Genomic DNA, 20927 nt, shown 5'->3' with positions numbered 1-20927 from the left:
AATCGCTTGTATTATTTTGGTATAGAGCCGATAGCCTGTGTTGCTAGTGCTCAATATCTCTTTTTTTAGTCTAAGAATTCAATTCATTAGTCTAAAATTAAAATAATAATAATAATAATATTTTGGTATAAAATGAAATGATATAATATGAAATATGAAAGTTATAAATCCTGTCACATAAAAAAGGTTTAAAATGTTACCAAAAAAACATAAATTAGATAAATAATTTCTAAACTTAAAAAAAATTGTCATCATTTGCTCTTGTGCGTGTTTTCATATGCAAAACATGCAAAACCATATGATGTTCCGATTCCCACAAATAGAAATATCGTCCCAAGAATAAGAATAACGCATCACTGCGTTAAAGCCTACGATTTGCTAAATTCTGCTAAGGTAGAGTAATTAAGTTTTTATATCTGTTATTGTGATTGGCTCACACATTTTACCTTGATTGCAATTGCACTGCTTAACTGAAAATAAATAAAAATTATTTCGATTGAAAAATTTCGCAGTGGATTTTAATGTAACTTAAATTATGGCTTTTCTTTCCACATTGTATTTATAAAGTGTTGTGTTTATAACGGAAAATAAAAAACCAATTCATGTGTAAAAAAAACTGCAATCGATAAAATATCGTGAATGATTACATTCGTCGTTCTTCCATCACTAGTGGATTTGCAAAAATAATAACATAATGAATATAAGCAAAGAGATTAGGAAAAATTCAATAAAGTGCGAACAATAAATTTCTATAAAAATCGGATAAAACGCTCAATTTCATGTAAATGTAACATGTAATTTATGAACGCAATTATCAAATTATTATAAAAATTTTAGATAAAATGAAAAATTGAGTTTATAATTAACTCATTTACAAAAGAATTGCTTTTGTTTTAGCTCGTATGAATTTTAACAAAATCTAATACATGAAAAAGAATTGCAAAAAGGTAAAGAAGTTTTCGTTAATAAAAATTTTAAGGAAGTAAAGTGTTTATCAAATCTTGGAATATAATATTTGAAAATTAAATCAATCGTTTATATCAGCATTTAATAGGTGAGTATTTTTCCACATATAATGAATCATTTTACGCACTTTTGTTGTTGTGTCGCAATGTTTCTTTAAAGTGGAGAGGGATCGGCGAAAAAAATTTTTGGCTGGACAGAGAAATGTATAAAATATATATCTTTTAGAGATGACAAAAGAATGAGTTAGTGGCAAAAAATAATAATGCAAAACACGCATACATTCACACGCTATATCTGCGGCCTGTGTGGAAAATTTGAGACCATCTTTTGAAAGCGTTGAATTACAAAGCTCTTTGTAAGGCCGTCGCGACGGATTAAAGCGTTTATTTAAATATTTGGAAAGATTTCTACAAAAAAAAAAAAAAATTCATGTTTATTAACTATTGTAGGGCAGAAAACATTTTTTGAACTAAATCACATTTATACTGATGCCGCGGTAACTTTTTAGATGGTTTTTTTCTCTTTTATAAGATTGAATAACTTGACGTTTGCGTTAGATGTAAGATGGGGTCAATTAAAATTGCTTTTGAGTTTTCATTTATTAGCTTTTTAATCTATGATTTAAATATAGCGATAATTGTACGATCAGTTCTATCACGGCTTAAATATTAGGTGTTTGCAAAAATTTTGATATTTTTTCGCAAAATATGTGCAATACATATTAATTAAAATAGTTTCCATCATTTTTTACAACAATTTACAATATTTTTGGCAACATAGCGATATCATGTCGAAAGAACTTACATTGTTTTGGCAGCGATACACCCACCGACCCATTTTCGCGCTTCTTTAAGTTTGGAGATTCGTGTGTCAACCAAGCGATAGTGTATCGATCTGAACATCGATCTCATCCAAGCTGAAACAGTGTATCCTAGACCATTCGTGCCAAACAAGTGGCCAAGACAAAGCATTTCCAATCAATTTGTGTTGGCACTTTCAAACCGCGAATTAGGGTTTTATAGAGCAGCACCGTCATAAGTCTCTGAACGTGTTTGCTAGGCTAGGCAGCAGATTTCTTCAAATAAACAACAAAAGTAATGAATTGGATAGAAGAAGATTTTTCAGCGCTCCATGATTAGCGTTGGCGTACGATGAATAAATCAATTATATTAAATGGAAAGCTGTTATGTTACGTAGAGGAAGGTCAAAATCATCGAATTTAACTTGTATACTTATATTTCCCATTTCTTTATCATATCTACCTGTACAAGTCGTAGATAAAAATTTTTGCATAAACTCAATACAGTTTATGGAAATGTTACTGTTTGTGAAAGAAGTCGCGAATTGAAATATTAAAAGACTTTTTCTCGTCTACTTATAGATCTCCCCCAACAATGTCGAGTGCGCCGTATAATTACAACTATATTTTCAAATATATAATAATCGGTGATATGGGTGTAGGCAAGTCTTGCATATTACATCAATTCACTGAAAAGAAATGTAAGTCAATAAACAAATTTTACTGCTATTCTTGCCTCCACCACGGAGCGTATATTAAATTTATAAAATATTTGCAACATATGTAAAAACGCATCGAGAGGCTTATAAAGTTTATTTGTCGGTTAATGTTTGCCCGATTCATGAAAATTGTATATTGGTGTAGGTATTCCTTAATCGATTAAGAATGTAAGGCCGTTTGTCCACAATATGGAAGAAACTGAAACAATCTGGCAAAATGGCCGACATGTTTTCAACGTTATTGCCTATGCCTTTATATATCGTGAAGATACTTGTGCAAATCTTTGATCCAAATGTTTGCCAGAATCACCTTCGTGTCCCTGGCTTAATACGAACACAATTGACAATAAAATTTTAATTCCCATTTATTTTTCATTCATTTAATTTTGAGATAAATTGGAATTGAAATCCCATGGCTAATTGTGAGCGTATTGGCAAACCGTTCAAGACCAATCTTGGATCAAACATGACGATAGATTTCACGAAAATTTAAGTAGCAGGTCTTCCTAAATACCTTCACAGAATCGAAACCCATATGCGGAAATATAAAAATTTATCGCTTTTGTGCAAAGTTGTTTTTACGGTGGCGTGCATAGAGCTTTAACGACCTTGATTTTTGCGACTGCAAAAATAGGGGATCGAAGGGACCTCCTTTTGGTACAAAAAGCCATATATGTAAAGCGTCGGCAGTTCTAGCGTTAAATCTATATCCCCTCGTACATACGTGTATTATCAATATAGGGGTAGCAATTTTCGAGACCGAGACGATGAAATTTGTTCTACTGACAAACGTTATTCAAAATAGAACTTTGCGACAATCCACCGCATTGCACTTTGCGAAATTTCTACTGTATTTTGAAAAAGTTGAAAATGCATAAAGAATAAGTTCTCTCCCCAATAAGTCTTTTTCAAAAAGATAATTTTATGCGGCTGGAACTCATTTTTGTTACGTTGATAAATTTAAATTGTATGTAAGGGGCGAAGTGGTGTATGGCGTATTTAATAGACTGCTTTGCCCGACTATAAAATTTTAATTTATATTTGTTTTACTAATGTACAATCGTCATAGTCATGGCTAATTGCCCTCATACAATCGGCGTGGAGTTTGGTACACGTATTATTGAAGTTGATGATAAGAAAATCAAGTTGCAGATATGGGATACTGCAGGACAAGAGCGTTTCAGAGCTGTAACACGATCGTATTATAGAGGCGCTGCAGGCGCTTTAATGGTTTATGACATTACCCGACGTTCTACATATAATCATCTTAGTAGCTGGTTAACAGATACGCGAAATTTGACAAATCCAAATACAGTTATATTTTTGATTGGTAACAAATCTGATTTGGAGAGTACAAGAGAAGTGACATTCGAGGAAGCTGAAGAATTTGCTAAAGAAAATGGTTTAATGTTTTTAGAAGCAAGCGCCATGACGTAAGTAACAAGATCCAAATAAAATCGAATTAAGAAGAATTTATGGATTTTTTCTTTTATTATTTTTCTAGGGGACAAAACGTAGAAGAAGCATTCTTGGAAACAGCTCGTAAAATCTATCAAAACATACAAGAGGGTCGTTTGGATTTAAATGCTTCTGAATCGGGTGTACAACATCGTCCTTCTCAGCCGGGACGAACCACTTTAACCAATGAGGCCCCTTCTGCTAAAGATCAGTGCTCATGTTAAACATTTTGTTAGTACTAATTATGTAAGATTTATATATTTTATATTTTATTTTTTTTTCTAGTTTTCTCTCTACTTTCCTTTTTCCGTTTTTTTTCTGTACTTTTGTAAATTTTTTCAAATACTACTTTTTATATAAGAAAAAAAGTAAACATTTTCTATACACGCAAGTAGCTATTTGTAAAGCCTATAATTAATTTAAAAAAAAAAAAACAAGAAAAAAAACACACATAGAAGAAATGCAATAAGTGAAATATTTACTCTTTAAAAACGTCCTCAAAATCTACGACTTTTTTTAAAAAAACTGTGCGAAATAACAGAGAAAAAAAAAACCTTTGGATCGAATCTAGATATTTAATAATAGTTAACAAAACACAGATTTTCTTTTTACCAAATTTTAAACATTTTCGAAATCTCGCAAATAACACTTTTTGTTTTGATATCAATTCTTGATTTTTTCTAACTTCAAATATATACTTTGTATTCCTCATTGCATTACCATCCCCTTTTTCATTTTTTTTAAAGCATGTGTTATCATTTTTAGCCAAATATATTGATTATGATATAAGTCGTATAATGAAATGAAGAAAAACATCTGTAACAAGTTGATTAGCTGGTAGTAATTAGTTAATACGTAAACATATACATATACATACAATAAAAATAAATATATATATAATATAATAACAAAACAAGAACAAAACAAGTTTTTATGGGAATTTTCAAAATACAAGCAATAGCACTAAGCACGATAGCTCTAAGCACGAAATAACAATGCTTATTGCACTCCAGTGCGGGGCGAGTGGGAGAAGTTCTTCTCCTTAACGCTTAATATTTTTCTCTTTCTCAGTTCCACAAACTTTAATTTAAATGTTAATTAGTTATGTGGACCAAATCTCTCTCAAGGTTTTCGCTTACAGTTGAATTGCATTAGTTGCGTAACGTTTCAAATTTTCTAGATAGAATGTAACCAAACAATTTGAATTAATTAAATAACAGAATTTAGTAATCAATTTAAAAGTTAGCCGATAATCCATTCGAGAAAGTAATACATTACGTCACCATACCTTTGACCAGCAACGACTTTGGAATAGACCGAACCGCAATATGTGCATCTCTGCGGTTTTTTCGGCGATTTTATGGATGTATTTATGCTGAAGAAGATTTCTGAAGCAGATCAACAGTAGTATATATGCCACCACTGGTTCCAATTTGTTTAATCTCGACCCAGTTCTCACGAGCCGGGGCATACATCGAGGTAAATCTTGCATGATAAACGTTGTGAGTCAAGTTTTGTTGTCATTGTCCGAGTATTATAATTAAGTTGATTGTATTCATAGCTATTGTTCGAGAAGTTCAACATACTACCCTCTTGCTACCCTCTTCTAAACACTTTTTTTTTGCTTTTCTTATTTATTTAGTTTTTGAATCTTTTCATATTTTCTGGAGCACTCTGAAAGTAGTTGGATCGTATCCGCCTGAGTGGCCGAGTAGGCAAGTGTCTCAATGGTCGTGGGTTCAAATCTTAAGTGCGGTAGAGTTTTTAATAAAGCCGAATGCCTTAGATGCTAGTGCTTTAAGACATCAGTCTTGTAAATTTTGCTGCAAATATTTGTAAATATCATCCAAAAATTCAGAGCAGAAATTATACCTTTGTTTCTAGTTAAAAAAGTATTTCTCATATTTATTCGAATTGTAAAATTTAAAGAAGCTTACAGTCTAATAATTGGCTTTTTACAAAAATACACATCAGTGATAAAAATATTGAACACGTAAAACATAATATATAAAATGTATATATAAAATATATATAAAATATTACAAACTCCTTTAGAGCAATACTTTCATTTACTTATTATTACGCATTTTTTTATACCCTACACCGCTTGCGGTACTACGATATGGAGTGAGTAATACGCAGAAGGACTTAAGATAGACTCACCTTTCATTATGCCGATGGATTCAGCACGATTTTCCATATCCATCTGTCCGTTTGTCTGGTATCTGTCCATAGATTTTATGTTTAATCTACAGGTCGCATTTTCCAAAATATTTTGTTGAAATTTTGTACACTGACGTGTTGTGCGCTATTGAAAATCGTTCGGATCGCATCACCTTTTCGATCCGCCACCGTATAATACCTTATCTTAATAAATCCTTAGATAAAAAAAAAGTGTAAATTTCAGAATTTCGCAACCAAAATCGCTTAGAAAAAGTACTTCGCTATTCTAAATTGGTGAGAAAACCTCGGATAGAATGGGACAACTGTTCCTTCCTATATAACCGAACCTTTATGTGGTAGAAAGGCCTAATTTTTAATATATCTTGATGAAAATTCGTTATGTCCGTTGGTCAGTTGGTTTATTTTTTGGATTCCACCTCATAGAAAGGTTCTAATGAAAAACGAGCCTTCATACGCCCAAAAAGACGAAATTTTAAGATATATATAAATGAAAACATAAGGCATGTGGATCACATAGGTCATAGGCTTCACAATATGTACGGGGGTCTAATGAAAGCAAGATTTCCTATGACGATAAAGTGTAATTTGTGGTTTGTTGTGGCGAAAGCAACTCCGCAAGTAAATTAAGTCTGCTTAATATGGTCTACGTTATGTGTTATTAAGAAAGTTAATAAATTACTGTATTATGCGAAGAGGTGCATGGTATTTAATAGTCGGTCTTGCCCGACTATAACAATCTTACTTTTTTTGTGCTTAATCTTAGTTAATTGCCACAATATCCCAAGCGTTCGCCTGGTGTTTGGCGCATAAATCCAACAGTAATTCAGAATCAATTTCCGATTTCAAAGCTCTTAAACACGTTCCAGTTGCCATATTATATAAGGGACTACGTTCAGCTGTGGTGTGACGCCATTGTTGATCCCCTAACATCTCATGACATTTATTAATAACCACTTCCGTGTCTCCAGTAGCTTCCAAGCAAAGTAAGCGATCTAAAATAATTTCCGATTTATCAGTTTCGTACCATATTTGATTTTTTTCCCGTAAGCATGGTCGTAACACCAAAGGACTGCCTTTTTTCCAAAAACCTTTGACTTTAGGAGAGACTACAGAGGCGCACAAATTTGATTCGGAAAGTCTTAACTGATAAGTTTTCACATAATTGCGTTTTCTAGAATGCCACGGTTGAAAGACCGGCGCTTTATTCTGTTGAACCTGCTCTTCTCCCGGTAATTTTAACTCAGGATAAATATTCTTTAAATACCACGAAAAATCTTGACATTTTAATCGTTTACGCAAATTTACGCGTTCAGATATATCACCAAAATCCTCTTGAGAAGACAATTTCTCATGCTTTAAATAATATTTTATGTAATCATCCATCCAAACGTGGGCTAAACGTAGAGAATTCTTTAACATGGTATCTGAGCCGTCCGGTGAACTATAGGGACGCCTTTTTCGAAATATATGTCCCACACGCGAGCAGGGCACAATTTTTATGGCACCGCCACACTGCCAAGCGCGAAATGAAATTTCCAGATTTTCTCCACCCCATATATCCATGCCCAAGTCATAGCTACCTATATAATTGAAATATAAGCGATTAACAGCAAATAAGCCTCCAGCCATTGTTGGAGATTTGAATGGACCTAAATTAACAATAAAAAAAAAGAAAATAGTGATAAGAAACAATGCGTATAAATCTGCATTGGGAAAAGTTACCTTTGAAATCCTCCTCATTTTTCAGAGTTCCTTCTGGCAAATTTTCCCACTTGTAATGAAGACCCCAATTAAAACCACCTCTAACCAAAGGGCTTGATAAATATGCAAAAGTATCGGGATTAATGAGATCTATCACTGGTACACCCAAAGTTGAATTTTCTTCGCTTATTAGGCGCAATAAAGGCTCAGCCCATTGTTCGTTCACCTCTATGTGTGAATCCAAGAAAATGAGAACTTCACCTTTAGCTTCTCGTGCTCCTATTACTCTTGATCTTATTAAACCTTCACGTTGATCATTACGTATATATTTTAAATGGTCATAACTAAATTGTTGATACAACTCGAGCTGCAAATGGAAAGTTAACTCTGGTAAATCACTAAAATCATCTACCAGTATAATTTCTTTGAGAAGCCGAGCTGGTGTACGTTCTAGAACTGTTTTAATGGATCTAAATAATGTCATTTTATGTTCATTATAAAAACAGATAATTACAGAAGCAGTTGGCAAAGTTTCAATGGCATATCTCCGCGGACAAACTTTATGCCGAGTGTCCGGTATTGAACGTATTAAACCAATATTATTGGACACTAGAGCATTAAAGGCATGATGCTTGTACCCAATATCACGTATATATTTATCCTGCTTATTTTTTACCACTCCCAAAGGAGGAACGTGAATGCTATCCATTAGTTGTGTGATATTCTTCAAAGGATTCGGTGTTAATTCGAATTTTTCGCTTAAACATTTGGTTCGAATACGAGCTTCCATAGAAAGCAAAGTATCTCTACTTGCTGTTAAATTAGCAGACCAGCCGCCTCGTTGAATGTCTTGACGCAGCATGAACAGGTAAAAGATGAAAGAAGACATGCCAAATATCACCAAATAGCATTCTAAGGTGAACGCTTTACAAATTCTTCGTTTTAGCTGCATTGTGGAGGGAATCTCTGCGGTATTGATTTTCAAAGACATTTATGGAGTTTTTTAATTATTCTAATTTTGCTCGCTCTCATATTTACTATATACAAATTGGCTTTAGTTAAATACCAAACACTTGTTTATAAGAAAAAAAAAAAAACAATACAAAACCTGCCATATGAATATGGTGACATGACTTCTTTTGCACGTAAACACTATTTTCATTTTCATTGATAGGCTGAGAACAGATAAACTCTATTTCTGTCTCGTTCGCTTAGCTGACTGATGGCTTAGAAAATGGTTTGAGAAATGAAGATAAGAAATATTCATGTAAAGGTAAGTAAGTATTTATAAAGTTTAAGAAAGAGAAGAAAATGAACACACATATAAACAGGAAAAAGTTAATATAAAATAATATATGGAAAATGATTTTAAAGAAATGGAATGCTAGAACACTCTGATGGTAGAATAAATAAACTTCATAGAAATCTTTTTCATCAACTAACTGCTAGAATTTCTGAGATTGTTTGAAATTACTCTTTTAATAAAGTACGCATTTGCGCCGTCTGTTTATTCGACGTTCTATTTTGAAAAAGAAACATTCAATAAACTCTATTCGATTCCAAGCATATATTGTGTCGTTGCAATCATGGGCAGGCATTGAGATATAAAATACATTTTAATATGAATAAGTGTAATAAAGAAGTTAGTGTAGGGTGTTTAATTATGATCGCTTCCCGCTACGCTGTTTTCACTTGTTTTTAAAACAATTTAACGTATTATTCTACTAATGCATGTAAATCAAATGGTAACTTAATATAATTAATATAAATCAAAATGTAAAATAATATAGTATATGAAAAGATTTAAATTTATAAAGGATAATAATTAAAACTTGCAATTTTGATATAAAGCATCTTTATTATTCCTTTTTCTTCTTGAATCTTCAGTTTGTGAATGATAATTATGATGAATAATTGTTAAATTATGTTAATATATAACCAAGTGCAAGGGTATTTCAAAACACTCAACTAAAAAGGTTGCAATGATATTCTTTCCAAAGCTAGTTAATTGTACTTCGAAGAGATTCTAGTACAAATTTTTGAAAAGACGCGTTTTAAAGGATGAATGTAATAGATATATTCTAACAAAACAAAATGTTGTCGTCATATATGTTATTTCTCTTCTGTGAATATATATAAATTTCTATACTTATAAAGCCTATAAAGCACATCACGAATTTTACTATTTTTGATTTATTGTTTCGTTAATGCGCTTACATGCCGAATTCCCACTTCTTTCCTTACTAAACAATTTGTTAGAAAAAAAAAGGTGTAAGGTGCCCAAAAATTTTTATATGTACCATATTCGATGTTTCCCTAGCCCGCAAAATTTGTTATTGTGGTGGGTTTATTTTTGATGTCGGTTTATTTTATGAAGTTTTTTATTATGGCAACTCTGAAACAGTATAATCTAATAGTAACAAATTGAATGAATTTGCGCCTAAATTGAAATTAAAAAAATTCATCCCAAGAAAAATGGAAACAACGGAATCTAATAAACAAGAATTACGATTAAATTTAGGTAAATGTTGTAAAGATTACGACTTATATGATAAAAAAATTATGTATTCTTGCAGATACCAATGGTCAAAGGAATTTTATAAAATTTTATAAAAGCTTGGGAGATGTATGTAGGAAAGCATATTTTCTGTATTTATTTTGGAGTTTATTTACATGTTTTCATATTTTGTCGTAGAAACCATCTACCACGGTGCGTTTCTTTGATCGTTCGGAATACTATACGGTTCACGATGACGTTGATTGTGATTTATTGTCACGTCTCGTGTATAAGTCAACTGCATATATACATAAAATGTCGCCTTCGTCTTCAGATAGTCTTACATATGTTACGTTATCGAAAGCAAAATTTGAGAGCGCCGTGCGGGAATTACTGCTAGTACGGAATTATCGCGTTGAAGTTTATGTACGACATCCAGAAAACGATGGATGGCGTGTGGAATACCGCGGCTCTCCGGGAAATTTGCTTCAGTTTGAGGATATTCTATTTTCCAACCGCGAGATACTTGTGGGCAATAGCATTCTATCGTTGCAATTACGCTGCGAAGGCAATCAACGTAAAGTGGGTGCAGCTGCTGTGGAGCAAAATGATTGCGTTTTTCAGGTATTAGAATTTGTGGATGATGATTTCTACACTGAATTGGAGGCGACTGTGGTCTTGTTGGGTCCAAGAGAATGCTTATTACCAGCCACTGATGGGGAGGTAACTATGGCTCAAAAACTTGGTGAACCTTTTGAAATTATCTTTGAGTTTATTTTGCTCTAGCATGAGACTATTAAAAATCTTTTGGAACGTAATGGGGTGATGGTTACGGTGCCTTCCAAAATACCTGCAATCGAAAAAAATGACTTACAACAAGATTTAAATCGATTATTACATTTCAATAAGGGGCAACAAGAAGACGCTAAAGGTTTACCCGAGCTCCGACTTACATTAGCAATGGAAGCCTTAAGGGTGGCTATAAAATATTTAGATTTGACCAATGATGCTAGTAATTTGGGGCATTACCAAATTCAACAGCTTGATTTAAAAAGGTGAGTAGAAACTTTACTTCCAATAGTTAAAGGCTAATTATGACCTCTTGCTATAGATTTGTACACTTGGATGCTGCTGCTGTAAGTGCTTTAGACATACTTCCACGAGCGGGTGTACAATCGTCTTCTCCTTCCTACAAACATCAAAGTGTCTTGGGTGTTCTAGATCACTGCCGTACACCTCAAGGACACCGTTTAATGTTGCAATGGTTGAAACAGCCTTTAAGAAGTCGTGAGATTCTCAATGATCGTCATAATATAGTACAATGCTTCTTGGAAGCCCCTGAGTCGTTGAAAATTTTATATAATGATTTTTTAAAATGTGTGCCGGACGTTTTGGTTCTAACTAAGAAATTATTGAGAAGTAAAGCAAATTTGCAGGATATATTTCGTATATATCAAATAATATTGCGTACTCCGAAGATCGTTACAGTATTAAAGGAATTGGAAAACACCACCGTAAAAAGTGTTTTAATAGATCCTTTGACAGGATGCTTGGAAGAATTAATTGGACTCAAACAAATGGTAGAACAAGTAATGGATTTTGCAGCCATCGAAACAGGGGAGTATTTAGTTAAGGCGTCTTTCGACCAACAGTTGATGGAAGTAAAACAGCACATGGATGTGTTGCTTGCTAAAATGGAACGTTTAAGGGAAAAAGTTAACAATGATTTGGAATTTGAGAAGAATCAATGGGTGCGTTTAGAAAATGTGTCCCGCATTGGTTATCATTTTCGAATAACATTAAAGGATGATGGTGCGCTTCGTAAACACAAGTCATATCGTATATTAGAAGTGGTTAAGGGCGGTGTGCGTTTTACATCCGAGAAGTTGGCAGGGATAAGCGAAGAATTTTGTGAACTATGTTCGCAATATGAGGATCATCAAAAAACTATAGTTATTGAAATAATTAAAGTGGCACAGGGTTATGCTTCTCCTTTAGCATTGTTGAACAACGAGTTAGCTAAATTGGATTGCTTGGTTAGTTTTGCCATTGCTGCTCAATCCGCTCCCAGACCGTATGTACGACCCAACATGTTGGCCGAAGGTTCAGGCGAGTTGGTGTTAAAAGACATAAGACATCCCTGCCTAGAATTGCAAGAGCACGTATCGTTTATTTCTAATGATGTGGAGTTTCGAAAGGGTATTGAAGTATTGAAAGTGTCATAAAAACATTCGGTTTAAAATAATTTATCTTCTTCTCCTTTGCAGAAGACTGCAATATGTTTATTATTACGGGACCGAATATGGGCGGCAAAAGTACTTACATACGTTCAGTAGGCACTGCCGTACTGATGGCTCACGTTGGCAGCTTTGTTGCATGTTCAGAAGCTTCTATATCTATGGTGGATTCTATACTGGGCCGCGTAGGTGCCAGCGATAACATTATTAAAGGATTAAGTACTTTCATGGTCGAAATGCTTGAAACATCGGGCATTATTAGAGTAAGTAATGACGGATTAACGGGCTAACAGCCATAAGACGATGTTGCAATGGTCTTGATTTTCTTCATTAACATTCAATTCGTGCAGTTTGTAATGTTTGCGGTTTTACGTTCTTTTCTTTAGACCGCTACCCATAAATCCTTAGTAATAATTGATGAACTGGGACGTGGTACTTCCACTTACGAAGGCTGTGGAATAGCTTGGTCTATAGCGGAGTAATTAATTTCGTTCAATGTTTCAGCAATACAAATACAAAAATTCTTAATATTTGCAGGCATTTAGCAAAGGAAACGAAATGTTTTACATTATTTGCTACACATTTTCATGAGATTACAAATTTAGCCAGCACTGTAAAGACTGTCAAGAATTGTCACATGGCTGCTGTAGCTGATAAGGAGAATTTTACTCTACTGTATCAGGTTAGACCGGGAATAATGGAAAAAAGTTTTGGTATACAAGTGGCAAAATTGGCGAATTTTCCTAACGACGTAGTCCAAGTAAGGCTACGAAGTCTCCTTTTAGAGTTTTTGGTAAAACTTTTGCAAATTTTATTTTGTAGAACGCTCAACGCATTTACAACGAACTTGAAGATGATCATCTGGCCAAGCAAACACAGCAGGATAAAGACCTACTGGAAAAAATTCATCTCGCTATTGAGCGGTTGTCGACTACTGGGAACAATAAAGATATTAATGAAGCCGATTTGACAGAATTAGTTGAAAAATTCGCCCAAGATATTAAACGGTTGGATAGCGAATATTTTAAGGCAATTTTACTTGCTAAACAAGAGGAAAAATGTGATTAAGTGCTTAGATACACACACGAGATGATTATTTTAAGGATTTTTTTTTAGTATTTTTACGCTTACCACCTAAGGATCGAAATATACCAGATTTGCCCTTCGTCCTCCCATCTTTTGTAAAAACGTTTGCTTAAGTCGATTTTCGTGAAAAAATGGGGGGGACGTACATACAAAAACGCCTATAAAATAAATAGAAAACTCTTTCCTTCCAATTTTAAACATGAAATGTATGTTTACACATTCGTACCACACTTCGCTGACAGTCAAAGTGCTTTTAGAAAAAATAAAGGTAAAAAAAAGTGGATATCTTTTTGCACATATTAAATGACTATCACAGCGTTCAGCTCTAAGAAGTAATGTTGACTGCTAAAATGTTTCAACCTGGTGTAATAACGTTAAAAAAAAAAAAGATTCCTAAGTAACTGAAAAGTCCATAAGTAATTCAAAATTTTCTTTTTACTGGCGGACGTTGTTGTTGTTTCTCTATTTTTATTTTATATATTCATTATTTCGGCGATAGAACGAAAGTTAATTTGCAATGTAGTCCTTCGGCACACGCTGTGGGCAGGGAAGGTGATAGCGAAAGTCTTACATAAACCATTTCTTAAGAGTAAGACCGTTCAGGTTTTCCTGCAGCGCTGGGCATGTACTTTTTTTTTGAATTTTTATTTCGCAATTATTCAATTCGTTCAACTACTTTGTGCACTTGTAAAATGCTTTTGATTTTACGCTAAAAGCCGTTAGCTGGTTTTTTACTTCACATCGTTTATAAAAAAAAGTACCACATGTTGAGAATGGAGAGTGCACAGAGTTGCTTTCAATTAACGATCTCAACAATTCTGTTCAATGGAAATGTCCCCGAACATTCTGTTAAAGTAAAATTTCGAAACTTTTTGAGTTATGTTAAATCATAATAAAAATATTTTAGTTCAAATCGATCACCTGTATTGAGTAAATGCTTCGTAGTGGCCAAAAAAAACTGGCTGTGGGATATCAAAAGCGTTTGTCTAGTACGTAAGTAAACGTGAGTATATGGAAGTACGTAAGATGCAAAGCTTTTATGTAAAATTAGAGTTATATTTTTCATACACATATGTTAAGATTAGCAATTGAAAAGCTTCACTTTAAGAAGAATGTCCATTAAAATAATCAGTTTAAATAATTTTCTGATAGCGAGAGAGAGATATAGTTTAGAGCTGGTGAAGATATGAAATTTTTGAAATCTTTCACTTATTGTGTTTGCCGCATGGTCGAGATAACCGTCACTTTCATCAAATCGGTGTTTTATTGAATTTCAATTTCAGTGCGTTTAGATCATACTTAGCACCCGTAGTTATAGTAAGTGGTCAATGGGCAAAAGCATAACATTTACCGACTTTCGGCGCACGAATCACTATTTCTTTCTTTCTTGCCCCATTTTATTTTTACCATCAGTGAAGCAGATGTAATTGACATGGTTCAATAATTTTTCGTATTAAACAAAAAAAAAAAGAAATTGATAAATAATAATAGATTGTTGTTCTACATAATTTATTTTCTTAAAACTCCGTCAATGCAGAAACAAGTACGACGGTAGTAGAAATATTCCGTAATAAAGGTGTAACTGCTCGCAATTTATTTTTGGTAAGAAACTCGAATTCTTACTGCACAAATTTGTTAACTAATTTCGGGTCTGACAACATTCTGCAAGCCTACCAACTTGTTTACATTCTAATAATATCTTAACGAGGTTACTATAAAATATAAACCTGTTATCAGATCAACTCTTCTTAATAGGCGTGTCTTGTCTACGCTGAATGTAAATGATCTTTTAACTCTTACAGTTTCGTATGGTTCATAAATTAAGCAATCGATTGCCAAGCTTTGGTATGTTTGTATCGGCTTAGTAGATGGCTCTTAGTTCGAATCGATACCGACTGTAAATGTGGTTCTTTGCTAGATACTCTTGCAAAATTCATTATTTGTTCCACCATTTGAGTCCAATTAATTCTTCCAAGCATCTTGTCAAAGGATCTATTTGAACATAAACAAACAAATAAATATAATGCTATGAGATTTAGCTTAGCTAGATGTGTGGGAAGGAGCTTAGCTTCTCTCTCACGCACGTTTAACAGTAAGTGGATGATAAATATCAGGAAAGTTCAATTATGCAGAATAAAGTTCTCTCTTCTGTTAATTGTAATATTTTTCTTTTATTTGAGGACAACAGCACTAGTGCGTAAATTGTTAATTATTTTCCTTATCATCAGCAAAGGCAGAAATCATCATGATTTTCATTTAACACTTGACTAAAGCTATAAAAGCTAATTGTAATGTCAGCGCGCCATTCTACGATAACACTAGAAAGTACATATATATATATATATATATATATATATTTTTTTTTTTTTTTTTTAACCAGACAGATTATTACAATAGTTTTTCTAGTTGTTCTACTTTCAACACAGAAAGAATATAATAAAGTAAGTCAAAGACGAATCTTAAAGACTTACCATTTAATTATACTTTATTTTCTGAGGAGTGCAACATGAACTTCTAAAGAAATTCCTAAGCAGTTAACAACAAGTTGTCTGATGTCGTGCAAGCTCTATGTTCCCTTGCAATTAACTATTAAACTGGCAATGTAATGTAATGCGGGCGACAACAGCCTTTGACTTAAAGCGAAATAGTAGAAAATAAAAAAGTACAGCATCAAGCATATGAGTGTCGTTTTCATACTTCGCGAGAAATGCCGAAAGAGTTCCGTTTTAATTTTTTTTTTTTTTTTGTTAACATTAAACCGTAGTCTTTCACCAATAAAATACCTTCGAAAGGATAAATTAACAGAACAGTAACTATTGTTCTCTGTTACTTTCAAAAGAGAATGCTTTAATTGTAAATTTATGGCGTAAAGATAGATGGGCTCTTTCGGGCGGACTAGGAATTAATACTGTAGAAAACATGTTCCTAAAAGCTATTCTTAGGTGCTACGTTCATGTTGATGACTGGCCTGTACAATTTTAACGTGAGGTTTCAAAAACAATCGTCGATCGCACAGTTGGCTAGCTCTGTTTTAAAATACCGTTGGATTTTGTGAAATCACTTGCAAATGTAAATGTCTCGCTCATATCGCAAGCATAACAATGGAAATCAATTTTAATCCCTTTTGTCTGATTTGCTTCTTTTTAAACATTCAATCGTAGGACTTTGCTCTCTGCACGTAATCGTACTTTATTTCACTTGCTTTCAACTTTAATTTGCTGGTTGGCCTTCGCTGAAAAAAAGCATTATACTAGAATATTCACATTTGTGCAAACTTGGTTTAATCACCAATTAGCTTCTGAAAGAACTATGACTATGTTAGTTTTTTTTTTTTTTTTGGCATGAGATAAAGAATCTTTGGAACAGCTTTGTACTAATCCAATTTGTCAAATTATTTGAAAAACATTTATCGCGCTTTTTTTTTTTAAGCGGTGTGGATGGCTACGAGATAAAATATCTTTTCAAAAACTTTTGATTTAAGCAAAAAATACTCGATTTGCAATACCAAGGAAAGATTTTACTAATAGATGACACCACTTCGGCTAATCAAATCGTAAAACTTCTTGATAGCATTTGTTTCGGTATATTTTGGCTTATTTCTTAAGTGAATTGTGACCGATTTTTTAGTTATCGTTAAAGTAGGGAGAGGTTATTACGTATTAAGCAGATAAATATCACCAAGTCTCTTATCTCGTTTTAAGCTTAACATACTCTAGCCAGTAAGCTTTCTACCATCTTCCAAAATAAGGCGGGGAGATTTCTAACCATTAGATCAATAACTTCCGGGACTAAACTATAGAGATTTAAACAAAAACATTCACATTTGGTTTTAAAAATTTCAATTCTCAAACCTAATCTCATATGATTTTAGTCATTTATTTACGAGTTACAGTTCGTCAATTTTAAAATAAAAAAAAAATCCGAACTTCGTGTGTTTGTTAAACATTTATCATATGATAGGATAAAATACCGTTCAAACTAAGCGTTGGCTTAACTCATTTTCCTCGGAAACAACAACAATTTTCGGGGTTTCATTATTATAATCAGGATCGTAGTAATGCTAAACGCAGTGAACAAAGAATGTGTGGTTATACCAGGAAACCTTAAAAATTATTTTTGAAAATTTTTTTCGACAATCGAATAGAGAAGTTGCAAGAGATCGCTGACATCTTATAGAGAATATGTTTACTATTCCTCAGGAAAATTTAAACAAGATAAAGCCGCGTTCCGAACGGTCAGTTGTAGTGGAATGAAAACATCAATGTTTTACTGAATTGCAGTACACGCAAAATTGTATGGATTGAAGCATTCCTTGCTGCCTAAGGCACGTTGTTCTCCAATCTGCTTCATAACGGCAGTTATCTGTTCCGGAATGTGAAGGGAAAAAGACACAATGGGATGATTACGTACTTTGAGGATTTTGACAAATCGTTCCATAGAATATTTGATTGGAATGTTTCAGAAGCTTATAAACAGTGACATTAGTGACACTTCAAAGAGACTATGTTGACGGGTAAGGTTTTGCAAAAAGAGAAAAAAAGAGAAAAAATGAGAAAAGGTTCTCTCTTCTATCTTTGGGAATTTATTATTCATTTTAACACCAATCTTCTATAACGATCACTATATAAGAGATCATAAGGGCTATTTATTCTTTTCTTAAATCTTTATTTATTATACGCATGGAATACAATAATATATTTTTTGTAATTTTGTCGTAAAATTTTAAAAATTTGTAATTAACAGATGGACAAAAAAAAGGAACCAATCCGAATCATTTTCAATAATGTTCGTCCTTGAGTCAAAACACGTGAATGTATAATAAATTTCAATAAAATATCTCAAAAATTGCGGCCTGTATGTGAAACCGTAAAAATACGATTCAGATAATGAATTCGAACCGATCGATCGATACAATAAAAGTTGAAAATTTTTCTGGGTATTACGTACGTCCGCTCCAAACTTAATATGCGTTGTAACACAAGTAGCGTAGAGTATAAAAAGATGCAACGTAGGTCAATTTTTCCGCACATGCACTAATCATTCAACCTTAAAATTTTGTAAAGCAAAATCCATCCATCATTCGCTGGGGGATCCGTAACTATTCTACGAGGGATATTTTTATACAAGTAAGCAATAAATTAATAACTAAATCAACTAATGCGTTCGTTTTAAGTAGAGATTTTTTCTGCCTCATTGGATAATTTATTGATATAAGATAAGAACTTTCATCAATATCAATAGCTATTATGTAAACCGACACTGAACACAACGCTAAGGTCGGCAAGATTAAAGTTTCCCTGGAATATATCGTCAAGGACCATTTGAATAGTTTTCATTTCATTGTATGTGAGCCGTTCATTTTAAAAGTAGCCTAAATGTATTTATTTTAGAAATGTCATATTTGTGCAAATCTACGAGAAATGACCACAACAAACCTATATTGTATATATATATTTATATATTTTTATAAGTTGTCTGATCTTTTTTTAACTTTATGACGTCATTTCTTTTTCGGATATCTATGGAATTTTGCTAAAGTTTGACATTTAACCAAGCAATGGTAGGTCGACCAATCATTTTTGCAAGTCATCTAATTACAGGTTACAAGATTACTTCTGTCTTTGAGATCAATCCTGCCGATCCATATATGGGTGCGAGTCAATAAGACTTGCAAATGGAAACAATGAGAAGAGAAGAGAACTTCTAAACGATCAGCTTGTATCATGTTTTACGTTAAAACGGCTTTCGGCAGAAAGGTGCCATCGAACTACTGCACTAAAGGACATTGTTTAGGTTATTTTGCATGTAGCTGTGATGCATGTTCAACGGCTTCGTTGACCAGCAATAAATCCTATTTAGTAAAAGTATGGATCCAAGTACATTTTTACATTTTCCTTTTAACACTTAAAAGTCGTTTCCAAATGTAAAGCAAATATCAAAGAATGTCTTTTTATTTTGCTTGTCAGAGAATCAACTTAGCTCACCTGCAAAACAAACGGTGCGTATATGCAATGAAATAAAAAAAAAAAAGAACATTTCTTTCTAAATAATAAAATTTAATCTTAATCTTAAAACTATTTTTTGTTATATTATACGAGTGTAAGTACAGTTCAGTAACCATAGTAAAAATAAATTATTTTTAAATAATATTCGTACGTATATATATATATTATATATATATATTTATATATTTATATTATATATATATATTTATATATACTATACGAGTGTAAGTACATATATATATATATATGTATGTATGTATGTATATATATATATATATATACACTTATGAGCAGATATTCTACATGCATTTTTAATTAATGAGAATATCAAAATTCCAACTAGCACATCAGCACACATAAAATACTAAAACGGAAAACAATTTCACGGAAAATAACATTTCAAGGTTACTAGAGTCAGGAAATTGAAAAAAAAAAAAACAAAAATGAAAGATTACAAAATAAAAAATACTTTTGAAAATTCTTAGATTCAGTATTTTTTTTTACTCAGGTATTCCTTTCAATAATACCTGAGTGTTTTTGGTACGAAAGATGCGTTCCTGTGATGGAAGTTCACCAATTAAATATTCACGCATCTGTTCGATAGCATCGCGCGAATGCCCGGTACCGTGAAATGCTAAAGTGGCGTCACGGCCTGCGTAATCCATTATTATGTCCGAACCGCCCGGGTGATCCTGTAAGAAATTTGTTACATCGTACACACGATCGTAGACAACGATCCAACAATCTGAGTAATCATCGTGCTGAGCAACGATTTTAAGACAAATTTCCGGTAATGAGGTCGCTGTGAGACTCACATTAGATTTGTTTGTTGTTGTCACTGATTGCGAAGTTTTCTGTTTAATAGACGGCGTTGGTATTATATGTAGGGCTTGCAGGAGACTCGTTATTGTAGTGGTCATGATGCGTTTTATTTATTTAATATTAAATACGGTTTCAATAAATAGTACTTCGTCTGGCTTTTACATCAAATCGCAACAGATCTTATATAGCAAAGATCTGCAAGATCTCATATAAATTTCAAAATAGTTTTTTTTTTTTTTTTTTTTTTTTTTTTTTTTTTTAACACCTTTTGTTAACACTTTCTTAGTTATTTTAAATCAATTGCGAAATTGTTTATTAAAGAAATTTTTCCTCAAAGTTCCGCAAATAGTTTATTAGTTTATTGATATAATATTTTTAGTAATTTTTAAAAGTTTTATTATTTTATAAATAAATATTTCTATCGTTTGATTTTGCTTTAAATTCTAGTCAATG

At 32.8% G+C, this 20927-nt stretch overlaps 4 protein-coding genes across 5 annotated transcripts; 2 read left to right on the top strand and 2 right to left on the bottom strand.

Annotated features, from left to right (window-relative positions):
* The first annotated feature begins 905 nt into the window (after nt 1–905).
* LOC119633256 (ras-related protein Rab-14) lies at nt 906–4494 on the top strand. The gene is made up of 5 exons (XM_038026705.1): nt 906–1054; nt 2348–2466; nt 3554–3917; nt 3989–4173; nt 4228–4494. Exons 2-4 carry the CDS (start codon nt 2361–2363, stop codon nt 4164–4166), a joined length of 648 nt encoding a protein of 215 aa, XP_037882633.1. The 5' UTR covers nt 906–1054; nt 2348–2360; the 3' UTR covers nt 4167–4173; nt 4228–4494.
* A 1511-nt stretch (nt 4495–6005) lies between these two features.
* Nucleotides 6006–8871, bottom strand: LOC119634048 (polypeptide N-acetylgalactosaminyltransferase 35A). 2 transcript variants are annotated; one of them, XM_038027960.1, is made up of 3 exons: nt 8342–8868; nt 7849–8194; nt 6007–7775 (listed from the first exon to the last, which is right to left on the bottom strand). In XM_038027960.1, the coding sequence occupies exons 1-3, from the start codon at nt 8816–8818 to the stop codon at nt 6886–6888; spliced, it is 1713 nt and encodes a 570-aa protein (XP_037883888.1). In that variant the 5' UTR covers nt 8819–8868; the 3' UTR covers nt 6007–6885. The 2 variants fall into 2 exon arrangements, with proteins under 2 accessions (XP_037883887.1, XP_037883888.1); XM_038027959.1 differs by having other exon boundaries at nt 6006–7775; nt 7849–8871.
* Nucleotides 8872–10287: 1416 nt separating this feature from the next.
* Nucleotides 10288–13779, top strand: LOC119633384 (DNA mismatch repair protein spellchecker 1). The gene is made up of 9 exons (XM_038026924.1): nt 10288–10348; nt 10404–10453; nt 10523–11047; nt 11111–11379; nt 11436–12523; nt 12592–12824; nt 12948–13039; nt 13099–13321; nt 13384–13779. The coding sequence occupies exons 1-9, from the start codon at nt 10303–10305 to the stop codon at nt 13627–13629; spliced, it is 2772 nt and encodes a 923-aa protein (XP_037882852.1). The 5' UTR covers nt 10288–10302; the 3' UTR covers nt 13630–13779.
* Nucleotides 13780–19915: 6136 nt separating this feature from the next.
* LOC119633874 (cytochrome b5) lies at nt 19916–20858 on the bottom strand. Its single transcript, XM_038027677.1, has one exon. The coding sequence runs from the start codon at nt 20570–20572 to the stop codon at nt 20153–20155; it is 420 nt and encodes a 139-aa protein (XP_037883605.1). The 5' UTR covers nt 20573–20858; the 3' UTR covers nt 19916–20152.
* Between the last annotated feature and the right edge of the window lie 69 nt (nt 20859–20927).

The sequence above is a fragment of the Glossina fuscipes genome, unplaced genomic scaffold (assembly GCF_014805625.2).
Source record: "Glossina fuscipes isolate IAEA_lab_2018 unplaced genomic scaffold, Yale_Gfus_2 2, whole genome shotgun sequence".
NCBI classification, from domain to species: domain Eukaryota; kingdom Metazoa; phylum Arthropoda; class Insecta; order Diptera; family Glossinidae; genus Glossina; species Glossina fuscipes.
This window is presented reverse-complemented; position numbering and strand designations above follow the sequence as displayed.